The sequence below is a fragment of the Crinia signifera genome, chromosome 5, assembly GCF_055691185.1.
Source record: "Crinia signifera chromosome 5, ASM5569118v1, whole genome shotgun sequence".
NCBI lineage: Eukaryota > Metazoa > Chordata > Amphibia > Anura > Myobatrachidae > Crinia > Crinia signifera.
The window spans coordinates 164,589,643-164,614,833 of NC_139221.1; the positions used below are offsets into that span (position 1 = coordinate 164,589,643).

General features: G+C 42.2%; 2 protein-coding genes across 5 annotated transcripts in view; both read left to right on the plus strand.

The window, feature by feature from the left end:
- Positions 1-25,191, plus strand: part of LOC146079591 (centromere protein N-A-like) — a 110,488-nt gene that overhangs the window by 51,922 nt on the left and 33,375 nt on the right. The window lies entirely within an intron of this gene.
- On the plus strand, positions 5,125-16,487 carry LOC146079809 (uncharacterized). Its single transcript, XM_083186451.1, has 7 exons — positions 5,125-5,265; positions 13,607-13,706; positions 13,906-14,031; positions 14,257-14,364; positions 14,554-14,772; positions 14,970-15,008; positions 15,226-16,487. The coding sequence occupies exons 1-7, from the start codon at positions 5,125-5,127 to the stop codon at positions 16,278-16,280; spliced, it is 1,788 nt and encodes a 595-aa protein (XP_083042577.1). The 3' UTR covers positions 16,281-16,487.

Here is a 25,191-nt window from a genome sequence, read left to right on the forward strand (position 1 = left end):
AATGTACTCACCAGTCATCAGGGATAGTATCAACTACAATAATGAAGATATAACAAACACATAAGATCCCTTGTACAAGGTATAATAATGAGCACCTATATTGAACTTCCCCCAAAACTAAGCACATATGATAAATATCTCCTATTTCTTTGCCATTAGGAGGGCAGGCTGGCTAATTTTCGTTTTGTAACACTGACAACTAACACACTGTACTTATTTGAAGGGGTGATTTTTACTAAAATTGGTGTGTTCTGTCAACTCGATAACATGTACCTGAAGTATCTTTGCGCCACAGAGTCCCGCAGCTGGTATCCCCTCCGGCATTCAGGGGCGCGGGATGGGCGCATGGGCGGATCTTGCGGCTCAGATGGTACCTCCCACTCATCAAAGGGTATCTCACGCCGCACAGCAATGTTGTGGAAAAATATACACAGGCCCACGATCCTCGACACCATTTGAGGCGCATATTGTAAGTCACCACCAGTGCGGTGGAGCACTCTAAATCGACCCTTTAAAAGGCCAATTGAGCGCTCCACCACTTGCCTGGTGGCAACATGCGCCCGATTGAATGCCTCCTGTGGGCCCGGTGCTGGGTAGCTGTACGGCGTAAGTAGCCAGGGCGTACATGGGTAACCGGAGTCACCCAGAACCCACGCATCACGGCCTTCCAGCTCTTGTAGTCTTTGCCATATCCCGGTTTGTCGGATGACATGAGAGTCATGGGCACTTCCGGGAAACTTCGAGTTGAAGGCGAGAATCTCCATGGATGGGCCACATACCACCATCACGTTCAGTGAGTGGAACAATTTGCGGTTCCTATATATCTTCTCACTTCGAGATGGAGGCACAAATGGTACATGGGTGCCATCCACAGCCCCTATCACATTAGGGAAGCCAGCAATTTGATGGAAGGCCTGCTGGCTTCTGCGCAGGGTCTCGGTGGCAAATGTCATGGCCATGAAGTGCCCCTTGCGCCTGAACATGGCCGACGTCACACGCCTCAGGATTCGGCAGAAGGCCGGCTGAGATATTCCAGCAAGTACTGCCACTACTTGTTGGAATGATCCTGAGGCGCAGAAATGCAACACCGCCAGCAGCTGTGTGTGAGGCGGAATTGCTGTCGTGATCCCGTGTAGAGGTTCCAGATCACTCTCAATTAACGAGAGCAGATCCAGAATGACATGTGGCGGTAACCGGTACCTAGTAAGTACCTCATCATCGGGCATAGCAAACAGAGTCACCCGTGTGCGATAGATTCTAGCACGTCCTGGCCTCCTTGTGCGACGAGTGGGGAGAGCCGCAAGTGCCCTTAGCCTCCTCTCCATGTAGCGCATCATTGCTTCAGCAACCTATAAAGAAATGAACATAAATACTGATGCACCTATGCACATAATGGCCATATCCGACTACAAATAGATTTGTATGCTTCAATACGTACAATAGATGGCCGCCCCGTGAAATCCCGCAGATCCATTTGACTCTATAATGATGTAACAATAATATGAACTCAATACACACCGTCCTAAACACACAGATAAAGGTGTCAGCATTTTTTGCCAACATCATGTACTATGAGACATTTCATCTATTGCTGGGACATGTTGTCCTGCAATAGATGAACCCACACAGGTTTAAGACCTGTGAGTGAAATAGTGAACATGTGACATGTTGCAATAATGCTACACGCACTTTGCTGGCCCAACAATCTGTAGGCAGTGAGGCAATGGTGCATACATTCATACACTTACATTGTTAATGGATATCATATCTACAAGGAGCATGGAAGAGCTTACCTTAGACCCTGACAAGTCCAGATATGGAGACAAATGATTCTAGCAGCCAGTCACTATTTATAGGCCTCTCACATGTGTGGTCTATAACAGTAGAGATGAGTATTGCATGACTTGTGGCCTGGATTATCTAAGGGATTGGGCTACTTTTAGCTTGCTAACAAACTCCACAATACCACAGTAGTCATGAATCAAATGTCATGTCATGCTAGCAAATAGCATGTGTATTGTGCAATAGTCACAGGTGTATCAGAAGATTCTATGCAATGTTAGCATTGGTGACCAGTATTTCATGTCGAACTTTCGCCAGGTTTTACACAATGGAATTTCCGCCACCGTATGCGGCGCGAAAAAACAGCGACGTACGCTCACGCACGGAACGCAGCTGCCGCTGATGTCCGCCAAACAGGATACACAAACAGTATATAAAGGTGTATTAGAAGGTGACAATGTTGTTGCTAACATGTCTGGATCACAACCAGAGGTGGACCCAGACCTGCAGCAACTATTTGACCAGATGGACTCCAGCACCACCTATGTGCCACTGCACATGCGGCCAGTGGGTAATGAGGAGGCTGCTGGCCCTTCTACAGCAGGGCAACCTGCACCTGACCATTCTACAGCAGGGCAACCTGCACCTGGCCCTTCTGCAGCAGGCCAACCTGCAGCTGGCTCATATGCACCATCAGCAGAATTGTTTGGAACACAACCGGGGACTTCACAAGGTAGTACCATGGCCAGCACTTCAAGTGCAGCGACACGTGACAGGGGGCGTGGCCATGGACGTGGCAAGGGGAGAGCCAGGGCAACAGAGGAACCACCAAAAAAAAATAAGGCATATGAAGCACAGGAGCTTGCCATCCTGGTTCCCCGAGCACGTGATTGGATTGAGTGTCCATCGGAGAAGCTGACACACACACGCAGATGGAAGATTTGGGAACAGATAACGGCAGAGATTAATGAAGTAGCGCCACAAGTTCGTGAGACGGACCATGTGAAGAAGAGGCAAGTTGTTTTGTGATACATGTGCCCAGTAATAGCCAAGTAATGATTTAATTGATGCTTAGATGGATTTTGCAAATGGCCCGTGAGGTTGTTACGATACACAGACATTATTGACATGTTATTTCGTTGAGAGTTAGAGTAGGGTGATTGTGAATGTGTATTGTAACGGTTGATATCCTAGTTGCATGTCATATTATCTATTGGACATTAATCACATGTCGTAATATGTAGCACAGTGCAATGGCTGCAACAGCTAACATCTGGAGTGACATGTATTAATATGTCAACTTACATTGCAGGTGGCAGGACTTCAAAACCAACCTGAAGAGGAAGATGACCAAGCGGTGGGAACACAGCCAGACATCTGGGGCCGGGCCCATGCCATCAGGGCTAGAGCTCACCCCCCTGGAGTTGCTGGCCGAGAGCTGTATATCAGTTGAGGAGATCAGGGGGGTGAGCACGATGGATAGCGAGGCCCCAGCTGAAGTGTTTGCGTCTTTTATTGAAGGTAAATATTGGTCATGCCATAAACTTGTGCAAGTAATTATCTTAGAATGTGTCCTAATTTTGTTTATCTTTTTCCACAGACAACCCACCGCTTGGTGCCGACTCTGCTCAGGAGGTGGAGGAGTCCGTGCCACCTGGCCCCAGGGGTAGGCCTGTGCAGCAGCAGCCATCGGACCAAGCCGATTTGGCCGCCTTGGCCAACATGCTTGGGGACATCAACCAGCAGGGAGAGTTGGCATCAGAACGGATGCATAGGACCGAGGAGATCCTGGCGAGCTTGGTCAGCACCCAGCAGGCCATCGCTGCGAGCATGCAGGCCATGGCTGAGTCACATCAGGCCATGGCTGCAAGTGCTCAGGTGCTGGCCGAGCAAGCCACCCGCCAAAATGATCTCCTCCTCCACCATAATGAGCTTATGGTGGAGCTGGTTACCAGCAACAGGGTCCTAATGTCATCCGTTTCTGGTGCATTACCACCGGCAACACTCCCTGCTGGCAGGAGGGGTAGACCAGCCAACCCCTCAACATCATCTGCTCCACCTGCCCCAGCATCTGCCCGTGCCAGAAGAGCTGCTGCACAGGCCAAGGAGCCTCCCAAGGCCAAACGTGGTCACAAATGAACTTGTGGCTGCATTAATCTCCACCGTTATGTGGTCCCAAATCTTCCATTGTGCTGTGTGTGTCAGCTTCTTGTGTCCAATCACGTGCTGAGGGTAACCAGATGAGCCCTTGCTTCATATGTCCTTTTTGGTGCCCCTGTTGCCCTCTTTTGCCTGCCATTACTGTCAGCTGTACTTGAAGTGATGGCCATGGTACTATCTTGTGAAGTCCCCGGTTGTGTTCCAAATGATTCTGCTGATGGTGCATATGAGCCAGCTGCAGGTTGGCCTGCTGCAGAAGGGCCAGGTGTAGGTTGCCCTGCTGTAGAATGGTCAGGTGCAGGTTGGCCTGCTGTCGAAGGGCCAGCAGCCTCCTCATTTCCCACTGGCTGCATGTGCAGTGGCACATAGGAGGTGCTGGAGTCCATCTGTGTGCAATTATATTTGTTTTGTATTCTTATTTATTTTTGTACATTCCTGCCATGTTGTTTTTGTTTGGTATTTTTTATTTTTTGGTCATTGCATCACAGTGGCATTGACTGTGACATGTATAGAAATAAATTTGTTTACTTTACCAAAAATGTGTGGTTTCATGAGTACATGTCGAATACACATGTGTATTGCTAGTATTAATATTCAGTCATGTCCATTGTTAGCAGTTTTAAAGTGTGTGACAAGTACAGCATATGTGGGGGATTAGTACGGTTTCCTTGAAGCAGCAATGGTTTCCATTAAAGCACTGACAAGCGTCCTATTAGTGAGTAATGAGTAAAGGAGTCGATTCTATTGGGTTCAGGTGTTAATGCTTGTAGTCATTAGGCGTACGTTCGCCTACCGCATGAACGAGTGGTGTCCGCAAAGCAATAGTACACTTGTGGACACCGCACATTTCTTCCCTTTTTGATCGCGTGCATTCGGAGTGGTATCCGAATGTACGCCCCCCAACATAAGTGTACTCCCCCGTGTCCGCCCATGTTTCCGCCCCGTTTTGCCCACTTTGAAACTACGCCCATGTGTCATTCCGCATGACGCCCATAATACGCCCATATTTCCCGACTGATTGCGGGGAACAGTTTTGGACGGGATTTGGCCGAACAGGTACGGAGTCAAGGCGTGGCACATGCGCGTTGCGTTCTCCACGCATGCGCAGACGCCGTAAAGACGCGATCCGAAAGTATGCGGTAAAGTACGCGTCAATCAGAATAAGGGCCTTTATGATCTATCATGGCAGTGCGTTCCATTGAGGCAGAGGCTGACACGCACCATACAACATCTATACGCAGCACGGTGAAGAATCTCTACACCTCAAATGACGATGCGTTCCAGAAGACGGGAGATAAGCCGAATGACGACTTCCGGCTTCCGGTAAAATGGCTGTGCGCTCAACGGAAGACGGAGCGTGCGGTCCAAATGCCGTGATCTCCGTTCTCCAGTTTGAGGAGACTATATAAAACAAATTTTAAGATGCACTCAATGTCTATGGATTGCGAGACATTATATATAAAGGTTACATAGATATTAAATAGGGTATACCCCAGTTTTATACGTGTTTAAGATTATGTCTGTTGGACCCGGAAGTTCATCACAGGAGGGGTATATATATCTCTAGAGGATTCATTTCCAGGATACTGCCTGAGGAAGGAACAAGGTAGTTCCGATACGCGTTGCAGTAACCTGGAAACTATCTGGAGGGGGACCCAGTATTGCTGATCTTGGAGACACCTGAAGGCCTGGTTTATCCGGAAGACCAGTGGCACCTTTTAAGATAAAAAGATCTATCTACAGGCGTTTTTATCATCACAATCTGGTAAACCTCCATCTTTTAATATTATATGACACAATTCAGTGGTCATTTTATACTGTTTAGAATTACCCCTTGTTTTAAAAAAAATATTTTTGTTCATTACCCTTTTGTTGAATAAATTTGTCCATTCTTACAATATTATACTATTTTGGATTTTTTTCATTTTATGTCTCCATCATATTCACAATAATGGAGAGCCTCTGATGAGGTGAAGACACGTAAGCGAAGGAGAGTAACGTTTCTTTATATATATATCCACTTGTGTTTTCACTTAAGTAGAAAAAGATATTTCACGACTCACGGTTACGGTTTCAGAAGGAAGGGATCAGCGCACAAAGTCACTTACTACTGTAACCATATACGCTATCTTTAGTTACTAAGGGAGTAACTTTAGTGACTAGTGCTGCAGATACCAAGTTCAGCGCCACAGAGTTTGGACTCAAACAAAAACATAACCTTTTGATTATCTTGCAGTTAACTTAGCAAAAAGGTCACGTGAGGTTGTGACCATCGGTTATATCTTCTGGCTCCTGATTCTGTATAATACCAGGGAGTGATTTCAACGCTTCCTGTGGGTTTAGAAAATCTTTGTGTCCAGAGCATGTGAAAATTCTTAATCGTGCGGGGAACATCATGTAAAATTTAATGTTTCTTTTCACCAATTCCGAGCATACTGGGGTAAAGGCCTTCCGTTTTTTGGACAAGTCTAGAGAAACGTCCTGATATAAACGCAGGGTATGTGTTTCCCAAGTAATTGGGTTGTTCTTTCGGGATGCCGTCCACAAGAGTTGCTTGTGGAGAAAATTAAGCACCTTAAAAATAACTACCCTTGGTTTTGAGTCTGGGTGTGCCTGCTGCGGCCCCATTCTATGGACTCGCTCTATCACCAAGTCCGCGCATGCAGATTCTACATTCAGTAACTTAGGGAACGTGTTTCTTACAAAATACTCCAAGTGTGGCCCTTTAAGAGTCTCTGGTACTCCTGTGATTTGCAAGTTACAGCACCTAGCTCTGTTTTCAATATTTTCTACAGAATCATTAAGACGCTTATTTTCTGTCTGGAGGAATTTTACTTAGTCTTGTAATGATTTAATGTGGTCTGTATTATCACTGATTAACTGCTCGGCTGAGATTTAAGCTGCTCAGTGATATCTGCTACAGCTTTTTGCAGAAGAGAGGCCATAGCATTTTGGATGGCTTCTACCAATTCCGCATAAGGGAGCGCAGAAATACCTGCAGGCGAAGTCCGGTCAGTGCTTTGGTCTCCAGTGGCTTTTTTTGCAAGTGGTGTTCCCTTGGTGTTATCTGGGTTCGGGCCTGTTGCATGATCTCCGCGCCTCTTTTCCTGTCTCTGCGGCTGTGGATTCTGCAATGGCTGCTGCGGCGGCTACTGCAGAGTTTTAGGAGTCTCCGGCACGGACTTGCTCTTGTCCATGGTAGCAGGAGGTTATCTGGGGGATCTGGAGTGATTTCTCCGTGGGGTATTCAGTTTGCGGGTTGAGGAGTGCTTTCGGGAATGGAGCGGTGTGGAGTTCCTGCTCACTCCGCGCTGCCGATACCGGAAGTCGAGAACAGTACTCTTGACGTAGTCAGGGCCCTAAATATCTATGTATCCAGAACAGCATCGCTAAGGAAGTCATACGTGTTACGTATGATCCGGTCAGGCGGGGCTGGCCAGCCCTAAAGCAGACGTTGTCTCGTTAGATCCACCTGACTATTCGTCAGGCCTATGTGGCAAGTGCTCAACGCCCTCCTGCCTCCATCACAGCGCATTCTACGCGCTCGGTGGGCCCCCCTTGGGCGGCTGCCAGAGGGGTCTCCATTCAGCAGCTCTGCAGAGCTGCTACCTGGTCTGGTCGTCAGACTTTTGCTCGGTTTTACCGATTTGACACTTTTGCAGCGTCGGCTTCACAGTTTGGACGCTCAGTGTTAAGGGGGTCTCAGCGCCATCCCACCCGTGTTGGGAGCTCTGGGACGTCTCCACTGTTACTCCAGTGACACCTAGTGGATGAAGGAGAAAAAAGGGATTTTGTACTTACCGTAAATCCTTTTCTCCGAGTCCACAGGTGTCACTGGACACCCGCCTCGGCGCTGTTCCTTTGTTGTTAGGAATTCCGGCCTTAAAACTTTACAGTTATATTGCTAGGTTAAGTTATGTGTGGCATGTTTGATTCAGTGGTTCTCACTGTTCTTTTTATATTTCAATCTTTTCTGGTTGATCGTTTACCCTTGTGTGTTATACTAACGTCCTCTGGAAAGTGTGTTCTTTCTTCCAGCTCCATTCGGGCACATCCTTATGACTGCCTAGGTGGGGAGTAGAAAGGGGAGGAGTTGGCCACACTTAATTATATTTAAAGTGCCCATGCTCCCTGTGGTCGCCCTTCTATCCCCACTGTTACTCCAGTGACACCTGTGGACTCGGAGAAAAGGATTTACGGTAAGTACAAAATCCCTGTTTTCCGATGTATATATGACATTCAACAATAGGAGAAGTAGGAGGAAGATTACGGTACATCCAAATTAATGGGCATTACATATGACATATAGTCATGGTAGATATCATGCTGGTGCTTCTCCTCCATTATAAGTAAACTGGATATCTTCAATGAGATACCCCATGTCTGTAGCCCTACCATCCTTATACACTTTAATAAATGTATATACATATTCAGAGATAAAGAACATAAAACATTGGGGAAACCACATGAGGGAGGATTAGGAGGGGAGGGGTTTTTAATTAAGTTTACATTACAATTTTATAACTGTTTCTCTTGATACTGTGATATATAGAAATTGTGTAGGTAAATACTTTTAATTAATTTCTCGTATCATTATACCATCTAAGCAGACATAGTTAATTGTCTATGTAATGCCCATTCTGTATTGTCAAAAACACTCAAGATCTGTCTCTGTGTTGGTTGATCAAGTGTTTCAATATATTTGCCCCACAGCTTATAGTATTTTATTATACTAGTTTCTATATTTGGAACAGTGGCTGTCTTCCTGTCGAAGTATAATAGTTAAAGCATTTTCCCATGAACTTCTCCCAAAGAAGGGGAGTAGTGAGAGACCCAGTGCTTTAATATAACCTCTTTTGGGACTGTTACAAATATCGTTATCCACGTTTTCAAGCAGCGATGTTGGGGAGGTAAACTCCAGTTTTGAAAGTTAGCACATAAACAGGCCAACTGGTCAGGAGGTACTCCAGTTTGGAGCATTGAGTAGATGTTGCCTAGTAATTTATTCCAAAACTGGTGGATTTTTCTGCATTCCCAAAAACAATGGAAGAAGGAAGCTTTGGAAACGTGGCATTTTGGGCACTCTCCCGCTACCGAAGGCACGAAGTGTGAGAGACTTGCTGGTGAGATATATGCTCTTTGTAAAGTTTTGACCTCTTGTAGGTAGGAGGAACCTAGTATTTTAAGTGCCTTTTCATAGTGGGGGCTGAGACTGTCATGTGAGAGCATGGGGGGGGGGATATCTGTTAGCCATTGCTCATAAAGTCTGGACCATCTGGTCTCACATGTGTTCTTTAGTAGGAGCTGGTAATACGGTTTCAGCCGAAAGACATTAGTAGCGTTAGTATTTAGGAGCCTCTGCAGAGGGTCAGAAGGTAAGGTGGAAGTAGTGTGTTGCCATGTGGGTTTTAGTGAGTAGAGATAATGGCGTACGTGTAGGTACATGTAGAAATGATTTTGTGGCAAGGAGTATTCCTCACGAAGTTGTGCAAAGGACTTGATATTGCCCCCGGGGTCGAACACTTTGGATGAATCAGAAAGACCTTTCTTCTTCCATAAACAAAAAGCCTCTGTGAGCAAGGACGTAGGAAAGTTAGGATTACCCCAGAGTGGGATTTTTTGTGTAATAAGATGGTTTCTGTTAAGTTTACGATGTATAGTCCGCTATACTTTAAAAATATCATGAAAAAGTATGTTGTTCATTATATGAGGTGGAATGGTTGATGCCCTGGAATGAAGTAAAGCTCTTGGGGAGAAGGGGTGGAATAGAGCAGAATCTAACTCTGTATTCGTGAAGGAATGAGTGTCATTGATCCAATCTGAAGCACATCTTAGTAGTGTTGCTACTGTACATTTCAAAGTCTGGGATTTCAGCTCCGCCTAAATTTATGGGGGCTGACAGCTTAGAAAAGGCAACTCTAGGCCATTTGCCGCACCACATGAAGGTCGCCATTGCTTTACGTAGTTTGCGTAAATCGGATTTGAGTAGATAAGGCACACTTTTTCTTCAAACTAATTGGTTTTGACAGGTCCACGCCCCTTTTATACAGGTTGTCCACGCCCTTTTATACACTATGTTATCAAACGTGATAGCGTGTGATAGCCCGTATCACGTTTGATATGAAAGTGGTATAAATAATATTAACCCCCGTATTAAAATATAATTGGTTTGATACTGTAACTTCATACACTGATATTGGCTATGTCATATAACACCACAGCTGTATAAATTAATTTATAAAGCTCGCTTAATGTTATCTTAATCAGCTGGTAGAATTTCTAAACATAATGCTAATTTGATTTGTGTAGGCTGTCTCGCAACACCGATCATCAAAACAACGTATTAAAGCCGGGGAGTTTTTGCGGCTTTGATAAATATTATAAAGCTTTGAAAAATAAATTTAAAAGATCCGATGTGAGAAAATGGTTACAAGAGCAAGACGCGTACACATTGCACAAACCGGCTAGAAAAAACTATAAAAGGAATATGATATGCGTATCGGATATAAATCAACAGTGGCAATGTGATTTGGTATCGATCATAGATCTTTCACAGTGAATAATACAGTCAGATCATTACCAACTATAATAACACTTACCTTAGAACGAGCCAAAAGCGCTACAACGAAGTGTCTGACCAACCGTGTATCAAAAATAAATAAAATAAAAATAAAAAGTTATATTCCACACGATAACTTCCACAGCGTCTAAGGCCATTCTTGCTTTTAAAATAAATGAAATATCCGCGTACATAACAAAGAGGTCTGGGTGTACATATGTTATGCATTTAAAGACAGGGGCCTGAGAAATGGCATATTGTTTTACACACACGTCAACCCATTTTGACTGATGATTGTAATTTTCAAAAGTAATTTTAAACACCGGATCCCATAGTCTTTGAAGACGTTGATATTTACGTATGACGCAATTAGCGTAGACAGCACAGCAGGGCTGGTAACAATTATATTCATTAGAAAGATCATACCTCTGAAAAAAACATTTTCACATGCCTATCAGCTTAATTAGTTTAGACAGAACAAAGAAAGGCCATGAAATCTTTGCAACAGAGCATGAGTGGCATCTAGTGGCCATGTATTGCAGTTGCAAGCAAGTTCCAGACGGAGCTAGAGACTACAGAATTAACTTATATATAATATATTTAACTGAACATTATCAATGCTGATAAATAAAGTATCTATATACAGTATATATATATATATATATATATATATATATATATATGTGTGTAATGTGATGGTATCATTATATTATGTGATGAATAAAACATGGATAATGTGCTATATTATTAAAATCAAAAATATATTTTAGAAATAAAAAAAAATAATGTCTAGCGATTCATGAAGCACAACCACGTCACTAATATTCTATATATAATCACAGCTGTAGCGTCAACGTAGTATATATTTTAAATTAAAAATTGAAGGATGTTGTTGATGGTGTGCCATATCTGTCATTTATTAATAAGAATTATTAATAATAAGAATAAGTGTTTTTATACAGGGCAATTTAGTGTCGAGCAAAATATTCTAAACACAGCTGTGTTTTGTACAATATGCTATATTATTTAAATCAAATATATATATATATATATATATATATATATTTGTTATGTCTGTCTATGCCTTTGGAACACAACTCATGAATATTCAAATGAGACAAATGCAACACAGATGTGTTAACTGACTGAAACGTATAAATATGTTCTCCATGGGACCAGACAACTACCAGGCATCTGCCACACATTGAGGTTGAAGGTCTTCACACACACAAGCTATTCAAGACAGAGAACTTGAAGTTTTGTTCCAGAACAGAGGGTAAGTCTATTTTAAATTTCTAAATAACTATATATATATATATATATATATATATATATATACAATATTTCTAAATAGCGTAGTTTTAATATTTTATAATAGTATTAACAATGTATTATGCATGCTGGGTGTTTGTAGTTGATAACCGGCCATTTGTATGTGTAGATCTGTGATTAGTGTGTTGTATATAGCGATTTAAAATGATAACCGGCCATTTGTATGTGTAGATCTGTGATTAGTGTGTTGTATATAGCGATTTAAAATGTATTATTTAGAGCCAGCGGCTTTAACACGCTTTTAAATAATCTTAAAATGTAGCTTGTTGGTGTATGCTAGTTATTACGGGGGCCTAGGCTGTATAGAGACTTACGCTGGTTTAGTATGTTGTGGAATTACAAAGCTGGCATGGCTGACCTCAATTTTGCTATTAGGACTTGTTAATACAATGGCAATGCATGCGGGTGTTTGTAGTTGATAACCGGCCATTTGTATGTGTAGATCTGTGATTAGTGTGTTGTATATAGCGATTTAAAATGTATTATTTAGAGCCAGCGGCTTTAACACGCTTTTAAATAATCTTAAAATGTAGCTTGTTGGTGTATGCTAGTTATTACGGGGGCCTAGTCTGTATAGAGACTTACGCTGGTTTAGTATGTTGTGGAATTACAAAGCCCGGCATGGCTGCCCTCAATTTTGCTATTAGGACTTGTTAATACAATGGCAATGCATGCGGGGGTGTTTGTAGTTGATAACCGGCCATTTGTATGTGTAGATCTGTGATTAGTGTGTTGTATATAGCGATTTAAAATGTATTATTTAGAGCCAGCGGCTTTAACACGCTTTTAAATAATCTTAAAATGTAGCTTGTTGGTGTATGCTAGTTATTACGGGGGCCTAGTCTGTATAGAGACTTACGCTGGTTTAGTATGTTGTGGAATTACAAAGCCCGGCATGGCTGACCTCAATTTTGCTATTAGGACTTGTTAATACAATGGCAATGCATGCGGGGGTGTTTGTAGTTGATAACCGGCCATTTGTATGTTTAGATCTGTGATTAGTGTGTTGTATATAGCGATTTAAAATGTATTATTTAGAGCCAGCGGCTTTAACACGCTTTTAAATAATCTTAAAATGTAGCTTGTTGGTGTATGCTAGTTATTACGGGGGCCTAGTCTGTATAGAGACTTACGCTGGTTTAGTATGTTGTGGAATTACAAAGCCCGGCATGGCTGACCTCAATTTTGCTATTAGGACTTGTTAATACAATGACAATGCATGCGGGGTGTTTGTAGTTGATAACCGGCCATTTGTATGTGTAGATCTGTGATTAGTGTGTTGTATATAGCGATTTAAAATGTATTATTTAGAGCCAGTGGCTTTAACACGCTTTTAAATAATCTTAAAATGTGGCTTGTTGGTGTATGCTAGTTATTACGGGGGCCTAGGCTGTATAGAGACTTACGCTGGTTTAGTATGTTGTGGAATTACAAAGCCCGGCATGGCTGTCCTCAATTTTGCTATTAGGACTTGTTAATACAATGGCAATGCATGCGGGGGTGTTTGTAGTTGATAACCGGCCATTTGTATGTGTAGATCTGTGATTAGCGTGTTGTGTTTGGTATACAGATTTTGTGCACACAAATTCTTTTATGATTGCTGAATGATGTATGTTGTTATCAACAGTGACATCTAGTGGTTGTTGCAGAAAATACCTTTGAACTTAAGCTATCAACAAAACCTCAACATGCAGGTGTGTATATGATATTTACAATAGTTTAACAATAGCTTATTGTATTGTTATTTCAACTTATTATTATTATTTATTACAGAGAAAGGAATACAAAACCATTAATGCAAATAAAATAAGTCTCAGAGACTTTCAAGATTTACCCAGCTTTCAACAGCAGTCAAATGAGCAGACAAATACGTGTAAGTTTACAGATCAAAGACACATTGTTGTTGGTGGTTATAAATGTTACTCTGTTGGTGTTAATTATCAAGCGCCCTATTGGTATTAATGTTACACGTGTTGATTGTATTTTTCGTTCTACAAAATTGTTGTGTTAATTTTTATTTTATTTTTTATGTATATATTATTTTTTATTAAATTGTTAATCCCATAAATCAGTTTCAGATGTCACAAATGACGCATCTGAAGTTGGATCATATGGTTCGGATTTCACAGTCGGGCCGGATCTGACGACATTCGAAAACCCATACGCAGCATACTCTGATTTGTCCGAATCGCAAAAATGTAGGTGATCATAAGCCGTCAAAAAAAAAATGTGATGTATGTTAAAAAAAATGTGATATATTATTATTTCCAAAAATATGTCTCTCTCTCTCTCTCTCTCTCTCTCTCACGCTATCTCGCGCGAACTCTCACGTTCTCACTCATATATATATATATATATATATATCCTGTTATATTCATTTTTATACAGCCTGTGATATTAATGTGTTATTTGTTCTCTGTTAGTATCGCCGATTATGTCGAAATCTGATGCAGAACACATAATGGATGATCTCTGGAATTTACCATCGGCAAAACACTATAAACAGCTATACCAGACCCCGGCTATACAAGGTGAATTTTGACGATTGGATGGTGATGTTTTTATAATGTGTTTTTGTGTTAAATGTTACATATCGTCGCAAAATCATGAATAGTGTCCACAGGAGTTGTTGTTATCATGACTTAAATGACGTTTTTTTTTTTTTTTTTTTTTTCTCAAGTCGGCGAATGTGTCGTTAATTGATAATATATGTATTACAGATGACATAGCTAGCCGGTATGAACCTACGGTACCTAGGGCCGATACGTGTGAAGCGGGACCATCCGGATACAGAGAACCGACATCGAGTGTTGGATCAAACGCCAAACAACCCAACAGCACATTGGCTAAAGGAGCAAAAAGAACCCAGATCAGCGATCAAGCTTTCTGGTCATTGTTTAAAGGAACCATGCCGGCGCAAACCTTTGACAAATACCCGTGTATGTTTATTTATTTGGTTTCTTATATAGCACAACATTTACCACTGTTCTTTACAAATGGAAACCACAGGTATTAAACAGACTGTGTAGATGAAAACCGACAAGGAAGGTGGGGGTTGGGAGGTCTGAAGTTGTTATAAAGCGACTGTCTTTGTGGCCGCGTATGTGTAACTAAAACGGTGTGATTTTTATTACAGTAGGAACCACGCCGATGGAAAGATCTGGCAAATATTCAGGTGTGTAATGTAATGTTTATTTATTTAGTTTCTTATATAGGACCGCGTTCATCATTGTTCTTTACAAATGGAAACCACAGGTGTTAAACAGACTGTGTAGATGCAAACCGACATGGATGGGGTGGGTGTTTTGGGAGGCGGGTCTGAAGGTGTTATAAAGCGGTTGTCTTAGTGTCCGCGAATGTGTAACTAAAACGTTGTTATTTTTTATTTACAGCGGATCCGCGACGATTCGCAAAAATGATAGCAGCGGCCGGGGTTGCTCAACCACTCAATGCTGAAATGGATGGGGGTGAATCAGCTAAAACGGTGATCGACCCACAACTTCAAGAAGATGTATCAAGGGCCGAGATCATGGCCACCGAGCGCGACGATTTCAAGCCAAGCAAGCGGAGAATTACAAAAAGTCGAGTCGGTCAAGAAAACAAGGCCGATTTATCAGACCTTAAAAGAAGATTGAAATATTCGGAAGGTAGACCCGTGAGAAAAAGAATTGCATTACAAACAGTGCCAACCGTGAGTAATGTGGATTACCCGCACGCATTTACAACACCTGCAACACCTACTGAATCCGACATTGACATTGCCGGTAATACAAAGACTGTGAAGACTCGTAAAACTTTACGACTGTCAAGAGAGAGATACACGCCGCTGACGGATGATGATGTCATCGTAATTTCAGACACGCAGGAACATCATACTACAGAAACGCAAAGCGTGGGCAGTAACACGCCTGCAGCTACATTATCCGCTAATGATGAGGACTTAAATGGGCAAACATTTTTTATCACCCCTAGTGAAGAGTCAGGCTCAGATACACCACAGAATGATGATGAGGCTGTAACATCTGTAGCCGGAATCCCTGATAAAGTAATGGGTGATGATTACACAAAACTACCCAGTGTTTTTACCACGGTCGGCGAGGCAACCGCATCGGGCGGTGCGGATGCCCCGCCGACCGTGGTATCGACAGACATAGTTGATGGGGTTCAGAATGTGGAACAATTAGGACAAGATGCGGAAATACAATACTACGCGGTCATGGGGAGGATGCGTGAGCATATAGGGTACATGCGTAGAAATGTCAATACCATGTTGAACCGTATAAAAGATGAGCTTTATGGTTCAAAAAAGAAGCCGGAGATCATTAAAGAACTTGTAGAAATGTACATGAATGTAACATCAAATCATATATCAGAGACCGTGAGGACTAGGGATTTTATTAAAGCGAACATGTATCATTTTGCCGAGATAATTGAAACGGATCCGTGACTAGGCATGGTGGGTTATGGGTTGAAACGTAATTTACATGTGTGTAAAAAAGCCCCAAGAATTAAAGCAAATGTACCGTGCAAAATCTCACACTTATTTCGCCGTTCGAAAATAAAACAGGCTTTAAAATGCATATACAGGCTGAGAAAGCGTAAACAACACAGGGGGCGATGCACAACCCCAACCCCGTGTGCACAGGCTGACAAATCACCGGACCAACCATTACCGGGTGACGCTGCGTCACCTGACAATGTTGAACACCCCGCAACGCCCATGCATAATGACATAGATGGGGGGTGCGCCACCCGGTAATGGTGAAGGTCGGCGAGATGTGTACTTAGAAGCTGTTAACAGGTATGAGCGACACCATCCTAATTTCAGAGCTATTGAGTATCATAATAATTTTCAATTTGTTAATTTGGAAAGAGTTACATCATTTGCAGAGGGTGTTGAAGCCGTACACAACGCTATACAGGTTATGATTGATGAATTCATGGTTGGTGTTGACCCTAATGATCGTGTACAGTTAAGATTGGAGGGGGGTGGTTTACACAACGCCATCTACTCACACCGAAAGCCGCAAGAATCATTAGACGCTGTCAGTTTCTTGAATCAAATTACAAACACTCTTCAAAGTAACGCTGAATTCTTATTAGGCACGGGTTTAAGGTTTGTGATCACTGTTTTTAGAAATAGAGCGGGTGGGGCCCTAACTGGTCGCGGCCTTAGACGCATTCCATACAGCTTAATTATAGAAAGGCGCAGAAGACACCTGTATGATTTCAACAATACGCACAATTATTTGTGCTTTGCGGCATCGATCTGCAAACTTTTGGATAAAGGTAATGCCACAGACGCTGAAATACACGATCGGGCGCTTCAAATTCATAAGGATTTGAACCTACCGATCGATAAAGCAGTCAGCTTTAGCGACGTTGTTGTTTTTGAAAAACACTTAAAAACAAAAATTACAATATTATATCATAATAATCGTTCTTGGCATTACTATTCTTCAGATTCGCGCTACGGTGATACCCTGTATGTATTATATCACGATTCACACTATTATGGCCTGATTAATATCTGCGCATTTCTCGGATCGAGATATTTCTGTTCCTTATGTAATCGAACTTATGAGCGCAAAAATAGCCACGATTGTCTTTTCTTTTGTAAGGCTTGTCACAGACAAGCGTGCGCTGATGATGGGGCTTCCGCATTAAGATGTTCGGTTTGTAGGGTGTTTTGCAGATCGCGTGAATGTTTAGAGGAGCACAAATCCTTAGCTTTAGATCGCAAAATATCCTGTCTTGAACATGTTTATTGCGACAGGTGTTGTCTCTACCGTCGCAGGTCTCATGAGTGTCAGGGGCTAAAGTGTTCTACTTGCAAGGCATATGTTGATGGGTTTGCGGATCATTTGTGTTACATACAGCCCATCAAAGCGGAAGAACCCACCACCAAATACATCTTTTTTGATTTCGAATGCATGCAGGAGACAGGTATACATATACCAAACTACTGTTACGCTCTCACATTAATGGGTGAGAAATCCTGGGAGTTTAAGGGCAAAGCTTGTATCGATGATTTTGTAAAGACGTTCATGAAACCAAAATTTGCGCATTACACATTCATAGCCCATAACGCTGGGCGGTATGATTCGTATTTTGTATTGAACAAGATCATCAAAGAACGGTATACAGTATCCCTCATCTCTAATGGCGGAAACATAATGTGTATCACAATAAAAGATCTGAAGATTAGGTTTATAGACTCTCTCAATTTTCTCCCCATGAAATTGAGCAGATTTCCAAAGGCCATGGGATTTGATGGCGTTAAAGGTCATTTCCCGCATTTTTTTAACACAGCCGATAACCAAAATTACATAGGGGTCATGCCCTCAATAGAATATTTTGGCCTACAACACATGATGCCTGAGGAGGCCGCTGATGTTACAGAGTGGTACGAAAAAAACAAACACAAGGCGTTTAATTTTCAAAAAGAATTAATACGATATTGTAAAGAGGATGTCAGAATATTGCAAAAAGGGTGCGCAGCTTTCAGATCAGCCGTTATAGCCATGACAGAACAGGAGTTTGTAATAGCGGCAGAGAAAAAAGATGTAGCCGTTAAACGTCACGTTGATCCATTCCAGCTGACGACTTTAGCGTCGGTTTGTATGGCTATGTATCGTTGTAAATATTTACAGGCAAACACATTGGCTCTTGTACCGGGTGATAACTATCACAAGACCCAGAAGCGTTACTCAACACCAGCCATACAGTGGTTAATGTACATAGAACACAAAGAAGGTGTGAGTATAAGACACGCTTTACAAGGTGGTGAGAAGAAAGTCGGTAGATACAGTCTGGATGGTTACGCCGTGATTAACGGCGTGCCAACAGCTTTTGAATTCCAGGGGTGTTTTTATCACGGTTGTGACAACTGTTACAAAACCGATGATGAAAACAATCTGACTAAAACAACCTACGGTCAACTGCGGCACAAGACACAGTTAAGGATACAATACCTTAAACGGTGTGGATTTCAGATAAGGGAGATGTGGGGGTGTGAGTGGAAGAAAATGAGGGAGACTGATGAGGAGCTTCAGGTTTTTCTGAAAGGTTTGGAAATCCCTGACCCCTTGGATCCTCGTGATGGTCTTTATGGCGGCCGCACTAACGCCATAAAACTTTATCACAAGACAGAGTGCGATGAAAAAATACACTATTTTGACTTTACTAGCCTATACCCATTTGTCAACAAGACCAAAACATATCCTATACGTCACCCACGCATCATTTATAAGGACTTTGATGATGTCACAAAGTATTTCGGTTTTGTTAAATTAAAAATTAATCCTCCGCGAGGCCTTTTCTTTCCAGTTTTACCGGTTAAAATGAATGGTAAGTTAATGTTTCCGCTGTGCCGCACATGCGCCGAATCTGGACAGTGTGAGCCGTGTGTTCATGACTCAGAAAACCGCGCCCTAACCGGTACATGGTGCACAGTGGAGATAAATCTTGCTATAGAAAAGGGGTACAAAGTGTGTAAAATCTATGAGGTGTGGCATTTTGATGAGAGATCTGATGATCTGTTTTCAGGTTACATTAAAACACACCTCAGAGATAAACAGGAGGCTTCTGGTTACCCCGATTGGTGTACAGACTCTGTGAAACAACAAGAGTACATAGACGCGTATCAAAAAAATGAGGGCATAGCTTTAAGACACGAACACATAAATGTCAACCCCGCCAAAAGACAAATTTCTAAATTGTTTTTAAACTCATTATGGGGTAAATTTGGTCAACGTAGCAACATGCCCAATACTTGTCTAGTGACAGATCCTGATAAGCTTTTTGAATATGCCTTTCAACCACACTATGATGTGTCTGCTTTAGACTTCATAGACTCAGAAACTGTTATGGTCAACTGGAAATACGCCAAAGACCATTATACCAGGTCTTCAACAACAAATATATTTATAGCAGCATTTACCACAGCGCACGCCCGCGTCGAGTTGTACAACCTATTGGATAGATTACAAGATAGATGTCTGTATCACGATACAGATTCTGTAATTTTTGTCAGCAGGCCCGGTGACTGGAATCCGCCATTAGGCGATTATCTAGGGGAGTTGACCAGCGAACTACCAGCTGGTACGCATATAACAGAGTTTGTTTCAGCCGGCCCCAAGTCATACGGCTATAGACTAAGCAACGGCAAGACGAGCCTCAAGGTCAAAGGTATAACGTTGAATGTTTGTAATGAGCAGCACGTTAACTTTGACAGTCTGAAAGAACTGGTCTTAGATTATCCTTTAAACCCCAAAGGCGAGGATCAGAAAAAAATTGTGACCAGGCAGCCCGGTATAGTACGTGTGAAAAAGTACTGGCAGATTGAAACCCGTATGCTGCAGAAAACGCAAAAGTGCGTTTACACTAAACGTAACCTCACGGATAATTTTACAACCCTACCATTTGGTTATTAAGATGGATATCCGTTTTCAACACCCCTTCTCCTGTATTTTAGCCGGGCCCTCCAATTCGGGGAAAAGTTATTTTGTGAAAACGCTAATACAACACGCATCCACACATATGACGCATGTACCTGATAATATTGTTTGGTTTTACACCTGTTGGCAACCGATATATGACCAACTTCTGAGTGCTCACCCTGGTATGCGTTTTATAGAGGGGTTGCCCGAGTCATTTAGCGACGACCAGCTTTTTCCCCCTGATAAGATTAATTTAACGGTGATAGATGACTTGATGGATGCTGCGAGTAATAATTCTGAGGTTGAGAAAGCGTTCACAAAGTATGTGCACCATCGTAATCTCAGTGTCATGTACCTTGTGCAAAACATATTTTGTCAAGGTAGAAAGAGCAGGACTATACATTTAAACACAAAATATATGGTCCTGTTTAAAAACCCCAGGGATAAAATGCAGGTTAGCATTCTGGCTAGACAAATGTACCCATCAAAATATCGTTTTTTTCTTGAAGCCTATGAGTCCGCTACGGAGCCTCCATACGGTTATTTACTGGTTGATTTAAGAAACAATGCCCTTGATGATTATCGTTTACGAAGCGGTTTATTTCCCCCCGACACACCAGTAGCTTATGTTGTTAAGAAGCGGGGTTCTAAATAGCTATAACCGCGCATCCTATAGTCATTCATTACCACTTCTAACAGCTGTGAACATGTCGACCAGGATAAGGCGTAATTGGGCCCTTTTAAAAACCCTCATTAAAGCCAAACCGGCCCAAAGAAACGCTATATTATCCAACGCTTCAAACGATTTGGTGACAGCCATATGTGAGATTGCTCTCAATACGCTTAAAGGTAAAATACCCCTGTCACAGCGCCAGTTGAACTACCTTAAAAAGAAGAGGTCCCTTATAAAATCGCTTTGTAATAAGAAATGCGCCATTGGGAAAAAGAAGAGGTTGGTGAAACAGTCGGGTGGGTTCATCGGATCGTTGCTAGGATTTGCCATTCCATTAATTACCGGACTACTGTCTAATCGGTGATGGAATACGCTGAGAAAATGTATCTGGTCCCCCAGCAACAGATAGACCGTTTAAACAACAAACCAACCGGCGATGATATACGCAAAACAGCCACGCAAAGCCTAGATGCTGAGATCATAAGTATACTACATAATAATGCTTTATCAGAGTATGAAAAGGCAAAACGCTACACAGCTGTGTTACAGAGATACCTGGTGTTGAGTAAACAAACTGATAGAGAAATGTCAACTTTAACGCTTTTATCACCCGGTGCAAATGCTGTTGAGGATACAACTAACCCAACACAAGACGATGCTACCGACGCTGTTTACCACGATGTCTTGAACAGTGTTAATGCGCGGTATAAAAAGAACTGTGAAATACTAATGAGTAAAATGGTTCGCTCTAAAGACATTGCGAATTGGGACCGCAAGGGTGTGTTTATGTATAAAGGTGTCACAGTGCCAGGATCCAATGTGTTAGACTTGATAAGGGGTATCACGCAAAACCACAGCGTGACGAGTCATAAAATGCCTAACGGATGGATTGAATTTATGCGCGCTATGGCTGAGTTGAATATCCCGTCCACTGTAGTTGGTAATGCATCAAACAGATTACAGTTAGATCGCTTAAAAGCTGAAATCTACGATGATGAAATTGGCAATGTAAATATAGCCTCCCCAATACACAACATTAAAAAAAGTCGTATAAATGCTTTAAATTCCCCCGGGTTAACAACGCCCCACGGATACTTACTACCGAGGAAAAGATCCGTAAATCTGTTTCAGGATTCGCAGTGGTTGAACCTTTAACATATAACTATTTTATAATGTTTTTATACGATGTATTTTTTTTTGTTTGTTTAATTTGTACGATGACGTTTAATTTGTATTGTATCATGTATTTAGTGTATTGTTTTAACTGTAAAGTTTATCGTGTTATTCGTGATTATTTTGCTGTAAATACATTTTGTCTGTACCAATAAAATATGATTATGATTTATAAAATGCTGTTTTGTTCTTTGATTCTAACCAGTTTGTCTGCAAAAATATGCAATCACACGGTATAAAGTTCAATAAGCAAGATTTTTTAATAGAAAGTAACCATAAGCAATGTACATACAGCGCTTCAATCACAACATTAGTTACAAGTTACACAAACAATTTTGTATTACACATTATTTTTATCAAACACATGTTGGTTACTGGTGACACAGGACTGTATACAGTTACCCGTATATCGACTCAAACAATGACTTCTAGGGAGACGTCTTACAAAGTTTGATACATAGCGATCATTACGTTTTGTATCAAAACTAAAACGGACCAACACATCTGTATATTTGTAATTTTTACACATGAAAAATATAAAGTATATACAATATTGTCCACAAACGGTACTGTTAAAACCTTGCAACTGCTTATTTTGGTGATAAATTCTTTTTGAATTTGAGTTTAAAAAATTTATTATGGCCTTTGGGAATAGGGGGTTGTCAGGTTCTAAACCGTAAGAGTCCAAAAAGTAACACTCGCGCTGGTTGTTAAAATAAACGGCCAACCAATGCTCCCCCGGTTGGGCGCTGGTGTGTGTGTTGATTACAAACGCGCAGGGGTATTGCGATAGTTTACCGCTCGGAAGCATATCACACGGGTAGGTCCCTTTAAAAAACAGGCGCGTCACCGGATTAGCGTACAGTATACAATTTATCTGCAATGTGTTCATATCGCTGATGGGGTGATGAATATTGGTAAATATACGATAAATATAAAAATTATTTATTTCATTTATAGATAATCATACAGCACATCGCGTCGCTGGTTGATCTCGATGATATTATCAAATAATGCGTATATTATTATGTTGACTGTCCGGTCTAGCGCTCCTGCAAACCGGAATTCAGCTCGTAGATTTCCGGTTCTGATTAGAGACAGATGCTCCGCGCATTCCTGTTCAGGCGACAGATCAAAAGCAAATAGTGTGTAGCCGTTGAGGTACTCTTCACGGTCAATTAGTATACCCGAATCTGATTTCTGTTTATTTGTGATCTGAATGAGCGACATATACTCGCGAACCGCATTACCGTGTTCAAAGTCTGGTTGAAATGGTTTGGCCGGATGCGGTGTTCCATCCAGGTATAGGGATGCGAAGTTTACATTTTTATGTTCAAACCGTAGAGGGTTTTTGTCATAGGCTCCTGAAAACGCTTCATTATCTACAAAAGCGGCTATAACGGTTTTTGGCACCTGTCCTAAAAACAGATTTTCTAAATTAAATACGCGACTCCCCGTCGGTATGCTATAGATCTTCATGCCCACTCTATCGATCGCATATTTGGCGTTGGTGGTCAGTAAGGCCTGGGCGTGTCCAATCCGGACGGCGGGTGAGACCTGAACCCTTTTCACAAACAGGGACGCTGCAACAATCTGAATTTTAAAGGCCTCCGCTTCAGCAGACATTAAGCAGAAAGCATCTTTGTTTCTGATGAGTTTTATCTTCAAGTCCACGGCGTTCAATATTAGTTTATGTTGATGAAAAAGGTCACAGTGTAGCGGCCCCAATAATTCAACCGTTCGACTTTGTGCCGTTGTTCTTGCCCTTTTTATAAACCCTGTGTTTACACCATCCAGGGTTCTTGTGTTGTGTTCTCCAGCCACATCTTTGTAGAATAATCCAGTTGTGTGTTTTGTGGATAGCGCATCTGAGCTATAATTCAGTATGGTCTCTATGTAGGCCCTATAAGCGTAAAGATTATTGGACTGCGATATTAGCCTATCGCCCAAAGTGACATCAACCTGACTAAATAAAGTTGCTATGGGGTAATTAATAAGAGCGACCTTGGCGTCTTGAGGTATAGCCGTGTTATCAGGCCGTACGATCTTGCAGGTCACGTACAGCAACGTGTTGTTCAGATCGTAGTAGTGTTCACCGCTGGCCGCTATGTAGAATTCAAGCGGCGCGGTCTCGGATAATGCCGCCAAAGGTTGAACTTCGACGTAGAGGCTTTTCTCTACGCTGGTCTGCGTCGGTGGTACGTCAAAAAGGTCAAGTTCAGATTTTGCGCATTCCATGGATTCATTGTGTATGAAAGACATGCTTAAAAAATATCACCGACCCTTCGCTTCGGTTTCCTTTTTTTAATTAAGCCGCGTCTGCTCCGTTTTTTGTTTAAAAGGGGTCTGCACCATGTCGGAAGTCGTATTGCCCGCTTCCGTTTATTTTTAGCCGCCCCTTTCCTGGCATAGATTAAACCTGATCCATCTTGCTTCGCTTGATTTGCGTCGTGTATTTTGCTCACAACAGCCGCTGTGGCTTGTCCGATGACGTCTTTCGCGATGTTGCGTGCTGCATTCTTCACGTGGGGCTTTGCTATCGCCAGCCCTCTTCGGAAAAGCGGTACCGCTTTTCTGAACAGGCTTCGAAAAATTCCACCTAAACCGCACCCGTACATATACGCGCTGCCGTGAAAACCGGGTAATCCATTACCGGCCTGTGTTTTATAATATTGCGCGTAGAGCCCCGGGTCGCCATAATTTTTAACGGCCACCATTGTCTTTAATAAAATTCGGATTTGCGGCGTCTGAAATGTAGTTTCACGTTCGCTTTCCCAAACTTGAATGACATGTTTTCGTTCTGATCATTCTTTATCTCTATGGCTATAGTGTCAAAATGCGTCTTGCACAACGGAACATAATCGGGCTTCTCATACCGTATAGTGACCATCTCGTTGTTACGGCCCTTTATTTCAACGGTACGCAACAACGGAACATAACTATCACCGACCCTCTGATGTTCGATAATATCTGTGTACACGAAGAGCGTATATTGCCCGCCGCTGATGTCGGCGCACGGTTTTAAAAACTTAGTTTTCGGGTATAACCCCAGTATTCTCGACAATTTAGGA

Excerpts from the sequence above, each read along its gene's own strand:
- LOC146079809 (XM_083186451.1), top strand. The coding sequence starts at position 5,125 with ATGGCAGTGCGTTCCATTGAGGCAGAGGCTGACACGCACCATACAACA. Across the intron at positions 14,773-14,969 it reads AACCTTTGACAAATACCCGT|TAGGAACCACGCCGATGGAA; the intron begins GTATGTTTATTT and ends TTTTTATTACAG. Across the intron at positions 15,009-15,225 it reads AAGATCTGGCAAATATTCAG|CGGATCCGCGACGATTCGCA; the intron begins GTGTGTAATGTA and ends TTTTATTTACAG.